The sequence below is a fragment of the Lolium perenne genome, chromosome 1 (assembly GCF_019359855.2).
Source record: "Lolium perenne isolate Kyuss_39 chromosome 1, Kyuss_2.0, whole genome shotgun sequence".
Lineage (NCBI taxonomy): Eukaryota > Viridiplantae > Streptophyta > Magnoliopsida > Poales > Poaceae > Lolium > Lolium perenne.
In genome coordinates, this window is record NC_067244.2 from 43461934 (window position 1) to 43471424 (window position 9491).

The window sequence follows — 9491 nt, forward strand, 5'->3', positions numbered from 1 at the left end:
TCCCCAAGCTTAGACGCTTGAGTCTTCTTGATATATGCAGGGGTGAACCACCGGGGCATCCCCAAGCTTAGAGCTTTCACTCTTCTTGATCATGTTGTATCATCTCCCTCTCTTGATCCTTGAAAACTTCCTCCACACCAAACTCAAAACAACTCATTAGAGAGTTAGTGCACAATCAAAATATACATGTTCAGAGGTGACATAATCATTCTTAACACTTCTGGACATTGCACAAAGCTACTGAAAGTCAATGGAATCGAAAAATCCATCGAGCATATCAAAACAGGCAATGCGAAATAAAAGGCAGAATCTATCAAAACAGAACAGTTCGTAAAGACGAATTTTATTGAGGCACCAGACTTGCTCAAATGAAAATGCTCAAATTGAATGAAAGTTGCGTACATATCTGAGGATCACTCACGTAAATTGGCATAATTTTCTGAGTTACCTACAGAGAAAACAGCCCAGATTCGTGACAGCAAAGAAATCTGTTTCTGCGCAGTAATCCAAATCTAGTATGAACCTTACTATCAACGACTTTACTTGGCACAACAAAACACTAAACTAAGATAAGGAGAGGTTGCTACAGTAGTAAACAACTTCCAAGACACAAAATAAAAACAAAGTACTGTAGTAAAAACATGGGTTGTCTCCCATAAGCGCTTTTCTTTAACGCCTTTCAGCTAGGCGCAGAAAGTGTGTATCAAGTATTATCAAGAGACGAAGTGTCAACATCATAATTTGTTCTAATAATAAAATCAAAAGGTAACTTCATTCTCTTTCTAGGGAAGTGTTCCATACCTTTCTTGAGAGGAAATTGATATTTAATATTACCTTCCTTCATATCAATGATAGCACCAACAGTTCGAAGAAAAGGTCTTCCCAATATAATGGGACAAGATGCATTGCATTCAATATCCAAGACAACAAAATCAATGGGGACAAGGTTATTGTTAACGGTAATGCAAAAATTATCAACTTTCCCCAAAGGTTTCTTTGTAGAATGATCAGCAAGATTAACATCCAAATAACAATTTTTCAGCGGTGGCAAGTCAAGCATATTATAGATTTTCTTAGGCATAACAGAAATACTTGCACCAAGATCACATAAAGCATTACAATCAAAGTCATTGACCTTCATCTTAATGATGGGCTCCCAACCATCCTCTAGCTTCCTAGGAATAGAAGCTTCGCGTTCTAGTTTCTCTTCTCTAGCTTTTATGAGAGCATTTGTAATATGTTTCGTGAAAGCCAAATTTATAGCACTAGCATTAGGACTTTTAGCAAGTTTTTGTAAGAACTTTATAACTTCAGAGATATGGCAATCATAAAAATCTAAACCATTATAATCTAAAGCAATGGGATCATCATCCCCAATGTTGGAAAAATTTCATCAGTTTTATCACAAGCAGTTTCAGCAGTTTTAGCAGTTTCAGGCAGTTTTTCGCGCTTTGCATTAGAAGTGGAAACATTGCTAACACCAATTCTTTTATTATTATTAGTAGGAGGTGCAGCAACTTGTGTAGCATTAGCATTACTAGTGGTGGTAATAGTCCAAACTTTAGCTATATTATCTTCTTTTTCATTTTCTTCTCTTTCCCACCTAGCACGCAATTCGGCCATCAATCTTATATTCTCATTAATTCTAACTTGGATGGCATTTGCTGTAGTAACAATTTTATTATTAAGATTTTCATGAGGCATAACTTTCGATTTCAAAAGATCAACATCAGCAGCAAGACTATCTACTTTAGAAGTAAGTATATCAATTTTCCCAAGCTTTTCTTCAACAGATTTGTTAAAAGCAGTTTGTGTACTAATAAATTCTTTAAGCATAGCTTCAAGTCCAGGGGGTGTGTTCCTATTATTGTTGTAAGAATTCCCATAAGAATTACCATAGCCGTTGCCATTGTTATAAGGATATGGCCTATAGTTGTTACTAGAATTGTTCCGGTAAGCATTGTTGTTGAAATTATTATTTTTAATGAAGTTTACATCAACATGTTCTTCTTGGGCAACCAATGAAGCTAACGGAACATTATTAGGATCAACATTAGTCCTATCATTCACAAGCATAGACATAATAGCATCAATCTTATCACTCAAGGAAGAGGTTTCTTCGACAGAATTTACCTTCTTACCTTGTGGAGCTCTTTCCGTGTGCCATTCAGAGTAATTGATCATCATATTATCAAGAAGCTTTGTTGCTTCACCAAGAGTGATGGACATAAAGGTACCTCCAGCAGCTGAATCCAATAGGTTCCGCGAAGAAAAATTCAGTCCTGCATAAAAGGTTTGGATGATCATCCAAGTAGTCAGTCCATGGGTTGGGCAATTTTTAACCAAAGATTTCATTCTTTCCCATGCTTGTGCAACATGCTCCGTATCCAATTGTTTAAAATTCATTATGCTACTCCTCAAAGATATAATTTTAGCAGGGGGATAATATCTACCAATAAAAGCATCCTTGCATTTAGTCCATGAATCAATACTATTCTTAGGCAGAGATAGCAACCAATCTTTAGCTCTTCCTCTTAATGAGAAAGGGAACAATTTTAATTTTATAATGTCACCATCTACATCCTTATACTTTTGCATTTCACAAAGTTCAACAAAATTATTAGGATGGGCAGCAGCATCATCAGAACTAACACCAGAAAATTGCTCTCGCATAACAAGATTTAGTAAAGCAGGTTTAATTTCAAAGAATTCTGCTGTAGTAGCAGGTGGAGCAATAGGTGTGCATAAGAAATCATTATTATTTGTGGTTGTGAAGTCACACAACTTAGTATTTTCAGGAGTACCCATTTTAGCAACAGTAAATAAAGCAAACTAGATAAGGTAAATGCAAGTAACTAATTTTTTTTGTGTTTTTGATATAGAGTGCAAGATAGCAAGTAAAGTAAAACTAGCAACTAATATTTTTTGTGTTTTGATTTAGTGCAGCAAACAAAGTAGTAAATAAAATAAAGCAAGACAAAAACAAAGTAAAGAGATTGGGATGTGGAGACTCCCCTAGCAGCGTGTCTTGATCTCCCCGGCAACGGCGCCAGAAATTTGCTTGATGCGCGTGGTTGACGTATTGTCTTTCCGTTCGACACGCGTCCGTTGGGAACCCCAAGAGGAAGGTGTGATGCGTACAGCGGCAAGTTTCCCTCAGTAAGAAACCAAGGTTTATCGAACCAGTAGGAGTCAAAAAGCACGTTGAAGGTTGATGGCGGCGAGATGCAGTGCGGCGCAACACCAAGGATTCCGACGCCAACGTGGAACCTGCACAACACAAACCAAGTACTTTGCCCCAACGAAACAGTGAGGTTGTCAATCTCACCGGCTTGCTGTAACAAAGGATTAGATGTATAGTGTGGATGATGATTGTTTGCAGAGAACAGTAGAACAATTGCAGTAGATTGTATTTCAGATGTAAAGAATTGGACCGGGGTCCACAGTTCACTAGAGGTGTCTCTCCCATAAGATAAACAACATGTTGGGTGAACAAATTACAGTTGGGCAATTGACAAATAGAGAGGGCATGACCATGCACATACATATTATGATGAGTATAGTGAGATTTAATTGGGTATTACGACAAAGTACATAGACCGCTATCCAGCATGCATCTATGCCTAAAAAGTCCACCTTCAGGTTATCATCCGAACCCCTTCCAGTATTAAGTTGCTAACAACAGATAATTGCATTAAGTATTGCGCGTAATGTAATCAATAACTACATCCTCGGACATAGCATCAATGTTTTATCCCTAGTGGCAACAGCACATCCATAACCTTAGAGGTTCTTGTCAGTCCTCCAGATTCACGGAGACATGAACCCACTATCGAGCATAAATACTCCCTCTTGGAGTTACTAGCATCAACTTGGCCAGAGCATCTACTAATAACGGAGAGCATGCAAGATCATAAACAACACATAGATATAAATTGATAATCAACATAACATGGTATTCTCTATTCATCGGATCCCAACAAACACAACATATAGAATTACAGATAGATGATCTTGATCATGTTCGGCAGCTCACAAGACCCGACAATTAAGCACAATGAGGAGAAGACAACCATCTAGCCACTGCTATGGACCCATAGTCCAGGGGTAGACTACTCACACATCACTCCGGAGGCGACCATGGCGGCGTAGAGTCCTCCGGGAGATGAATCCCCTCTCCGGCAGGGTGCCGGAGGCGATCTCCTGAATCCCCCGAGATGGGATTGGCGGCGGCGGCGTCTCTGGAAGGTTTTCCGTATCGTGGCTCTCGGTACTGGGGGTTTCGCGATGAAGGCTATTTGTAGGCAGAAGGGTAGGTCAGGGGGCGTCGCGAGGGGCCCAGGAGACAGGTCAGTGCGGCCAAGGGTGGGGCCGCGCCGCCCTACCTCCTGGCCACCTCGTGGCCCCACTTCGTTGACTCTTCGGTCTTCTGGAAGGTTCGTGGCAAAATAGTCCCCTGGGCGTTGATTTCGTCAAATTCCGAGAATATTACCTTACTAGGATTTCTGAAACCAAAAACAGCAGAAAACAGCAACTGGCTCTTCGGCATCTCGTTAATAGGTTAGTTCCAGAAAATGCATAAATATGACATAAAGTATGCATAAAACCTGTAGATATCATCAATAATGTGGCATGGAACATAAAAATTATCGATACGTCGGAGACGTATCAATGAACTGTCCACAAACTAAGTCTAGTGTACAAGCAATGTTCTTGCACAAAGGACCAGGTTTACGGCTAACCCCTTGCCTATGATTGTGCCACATTTTAATCATTGGACTAATGACAAACAAGATTCCAAGAATGAGGCAAAGAAAACAATAAGACCTCAAATCTATAATGAGCACAACTGATGCTATTCAACCTAGTACAACACACAAGGAGGAGTGTTTGTGCTTTTCTACAAGGTTGGATTAGCATCAAATGTGGTGTCATTTGGTTCACATGTTCACATCATGGGCCATAACATTGAATATATCACAAACAGTAGTTGGGATCATTGAACAGATCCCCACATCAAGGTTCACAGTGCAAACATAGGCTAATTATGGTGCATTACAAGCCAGGTTATCTTACATCGCACATCACAAATAGCCCTAATCCTCTTTAGTTTATCCCTATTAACAGAACCTACTTTTAACAGGTCATACACAACATATTCTAGCTTTTTCTATCTTGTTTTAGTGCCTCATTTTCTGGCCTAATTGCCTCTCTTTCTCCCTCCCACTCCTCCTTCATATCCCTCACTGCCTCTCTTTCCCCTCCAACTCCTCCTTCCTAGACCTCAGGATTTGTACTTGTGTTATGTGCACTCTCTTCAGCATTGCTACCGCGTTCTTCAAACCGTCAAGTTCATCTTCGCCTCGGTTCTGAACAAACTAGGGTACAGTCAGGCCTCATAAATCGTAGCACTAGCTAGTGGAAGAGATGTTTGATCAGAACCTCTGACTTTGATCATGGCACTAAACATCTATCTAGTGGCTTAGAGCTACCATGTAATCATCGGCATGAACTCGTAAAACCCCAATCTGGCAAAATGTGAACCTAAAACCTAAATCTGGACAATGCTGCAAGAACAAGGTCTAGAAAAAAGCTTTAAACACCACTCCTAGAGATGTAGGATTGTCGACGCCCAACCCCGAGCTCTGTTAAACACCCCTGGAGTGACTACTATGAGTCTGTCGGTTCCTTGTCGAGGAGGCTGCTTACCTAAAAAACTGATTAATGTATAACTGAAAGCCTACTGGTAAATACAAGTGATAGAAAACTTGATGTATTTCCGCAAGAATATTCGGAGAGTATGATATTTGAGTTGTCTAAGACGATATAAATTATCTGTTTAGCAAGAGAATATACACGTGAATATTAATACTAATGAAGTATATATAAAAAGATTAAAAAACAAATATGATAGTGTTAGGACATAGAAACAAATGTTTCAATGTGAAGGCAGTATATATTATGTAATTGGAGGTTATTCTACAAGGTTTCAGCATCTAATTAATCTAATCCTTAATATTCATGTACCAACCTTCAGGGACTTCAACATGTTACCAGTTAGCTTCATTTGATTATATTTGTGCTTCAGCATCCTACATAAGCATAGAAATCAACTATTGATACTCGACATTTATCAAGGGTTGAAGCACACAGCTAAATTTAAAATACATTGATGTTTGACAGATAAAAAACGATAGGAAGTATTGCAGTATCTTCGCAGAGAAAAGAACATATTGCACTATATACTTGAGTAGATAAATTCTCGCGGAAATTCAATTCGGCTCCCGGGTGCACATGCTCCCTCTACCAACAAAACATATTTCAAAGTGTGGAAAGTTTTTGAAAAAAAATTCTACATGTACATCTCCATAATATATGTGTGTGCGTCAAGTTTCACGAAAAAATAATATATTTTGTGACCTATGTAAAAAAGAGAAAACTTATCCTGTGAAAAGCATTATTTTAAGCACTGAATTTTGTCTTTTTTACACACGTCACATGATAATTTCATTTTTTATGAATCGACTTTGTGAGCGCGTAGCACATGAATATGTACGTGCAAATTTTTTGTTTCATTTTTTTTGAAATTTAAAATATGAGTAAGATGCATTTTAAAATATAGGGAGCATATGCTCCCATGTTCCATGCCGTTATTTAGATTAGACATCTTTTGACATTTTCTACAGCTGAAGTCCAGGTTTGTAGGAACCAAACATTTGCTTCATATGCACATTTGGTTTCCAGAAAAAAACGCACACTATGATATATCGTGAGGCCAAATCCTCCAGGGTTGCGTACACATTCAGAGCAATACATTCCGCTCCACACACTATGATATATATACTTGTATCATCATGAATTATATTCCTCAATACTGACATGCCAAAGTCATGCACCTGAGACGACGCTGACGATGACGGTGCACTTCCTGTCGACTATGCCTGGCGCGTGTGTGACCCGGATCAGGCACATCGTCCACCTCGTCGGCGTTGCTGACGAGCAAGCCGCCATCGAGTCCTCCGATGCTCTCCTTAGTGCCTCCAGCCCGACGGCAAGCCCCTCATTGGGAAGTCAAGCACGGAGGTGCGGACGTCGGTCTAGGATCCTTGGCCCTGATCTCTTCTCGTAGACGGTAGACGACGAGCACGAGGCCGGAGGCGACACAGTGGAAGGACAGCTCATGGCCCGTAGCGGCAGCGCAGGGGATCGCCGATGGCATAGCGTGGTGTGGCTAGCGACGAGGAGCTGGGAGAGAAGATGTGGATGCATATATGTCTTGAACCGTGGGTTAATTTCATCCTGATCGAGGCAGGTCCGTGCATGGTAAATATCTTGATTGTTTTCCATGTAGTGTGGCATATGGGTGATTGTGACGATTGCTTCCCTTGATTATGGCAACCCGTAATTAAATTCCCTATTTACTTCTTTTTTCTATTTACTTCCTTATCTGTTAGGTCCGGTGGTTTACTTCCTTATATGTCAGATCCTGGTACGGTGTTGATTGTTTATTTGTGAGCGAATGGATGGTCAAGATGTCTCCAATCTTTGACATCAAACATGTTTGACGACATACCAACTCGAATATAATAGTAAAGATAAGTACTATCTCAGGTGCGGTTCTGGCCGGGTATATTTTCGCGGAAAATTAAAATGTTCACAACTTTCTGCAATGAGAAAAACATGCATTTTAAATATGTGGTGACCAACTAACGGGAAGGAAAACAGATATCCCTGCGCGGACGGCTCCTCTCTTTGTGATGTCAGTTGAAAAGTCACATTGACAGGGCCATCACTTGACATGTGGATGCCGCTACCAATTTGCCACAAGCATCCAACGGTAGCTCCTGCCTGGAAGCTTCAAATGAATATCTGCCAGGTCATCTCCACTGCTCTTGTTGACCAGATTGTTGTCTGAATTTTTTTCTGTTGACCAGATTATCCCACCTGGTTGCGCTATAAATACCCATGGCCGCCCATCGCTCAGCCCATCACTTGCACTTAGTTACATCGACAAGATTGCGTAGAGCACCGGAGTCTGAAAGTCTCAATTCTTCTTTACAACTTACCTAGCTGCTCCTCATCACCATGGTAGTGCCAGTGATCGACTTCTCCAAGCTGGACGGCGCCGAGAGGGCCGAGACCATGGCGCAGATCGCCGATGGCTGCGAGAACTGGGGCTTCTTCCAGCTGGTGAACCACGGCATCCCACTGGAGCTCCTCGATCGCGTCAAGAAGGTGTGCTCCGAGAGCTACCGTCTCCGGGAGGCGGCGTTTCGGTCGTCGGAGCCGGTGCGGACGCTGGAGGCGCTGGTGGAGGCGGAGCGGCGCGGCGAGGCCGTGGCGCCCGTGGACGACATGGACTGGGAGGATATCTTCTACCTCCACGACGACAACACGTGGCCGTCCGACCCTCCAGCCTTCAAGGAGACCATGCGCGAGTACCGCGCCGAGCTCAAGAAGCTGGCGGAGCGGGTCATGGAGGCCATGGACGAGAACCTCGGCCTGGACAAGGGCCGCATGAAGGCGGCCTTCACCTGCGACGGCATCCACGCGCCGACCTTCGGCACCAAGGTGAGCCACTACCCGCCGTGCCCGCGCCCGGACCTCGTCACGGGCCTCCGCGCGCACACCGACGCCGGCGGCGTGATCCTGCTGTTCCAGGACGACAAGGTCGGTGGCCTGGAGGTGCTCAAGGACGGTGAGTGGCTGGACGTGCAGCCGCTCGCCGATGCCATCGTGGTCAACACCGGCGACCAGGTGGAGGTGCTCAGCAACGGGCGGTACCGCAGCGCGTGGCACCGCGTCCTGCCCATGCGCAACGGCAACCGCCGCTCCATCGCGTCCTTCTACAACCCGGCGTTCGAGGCGGCCATCTCGCCGGCCGTGGCCGAGGGCGCCGCCGCCGCGTCGTACCCGAAGTTTGTGTTCGGGGACTACATGGACGTGTACAGCAAGCACAAGTTCGAGGCCAAGGAACCGAGGTTCGAGGCCGTCAAGGCTCCAAAGACACCTCAAGCTTAAAATCACGGAGATTGAAGAAAAAATTATTTATTATTATTTGGATATTACAATCCATCAAGTTTATACACAATATAAATATATGGGCCATATCACGATTGAGAATCCATGTTTAGTGAGAGAGAATACATGCACATTTCATTTCTTGTTTTCTTTAGCGACCGCATGATTTGTACTACATACTATGTCCGCTAAATGCGTTATTTTGTGCATGAGAGGGCTTCTCTTTATTATTTGGATTGTGGAATTAGTGGCTAGATTTGCAGTTATAGCTTGTCATGTTCGTTTCCCCAACAAAAAGGTTACATGTTCGTTGGTACGGATTCCACCAACGTGGATTATGCTTGAAACAAAAGGAATTTTCAATCCTCACTTTTCACCAATAATATGAATGGTTATGCGATCGCTACATGTGTTCAGAAAAGAAGAATGCTTTTTGGTTCATTAAAAATTGCATGAAAAGATTGTCCTTT

General features: G+C 42.6%; 1 protein-coding gene across 1 annotated transcript; it reads left to right on the plus strand.

The window, feature by feature from the left end:
• The first annotated feature begins 7968 nt into the window (after positions 1 to 7968).
• On the plus strand, positions 7969 to 9251 carry LOC127348103 (1-aminocyclopropane-1-carboxylate oxidase-like). Its single transcript, XM_051374205.2, has one exon. The coding sequence runs from the start codon at positions 8086 to 8088 to the stop codon at positions 9019 to 9021; it is 936 nt and encodes a 311-aa protein (XP_051230165.1). The 5' UTR covers positions 7969 to 8085; the 3' UTR covers positions 9022 to 9251.
• The last annotated feature ends 240 nt before the right edge of the window (positions 9252 to 9491 follow it).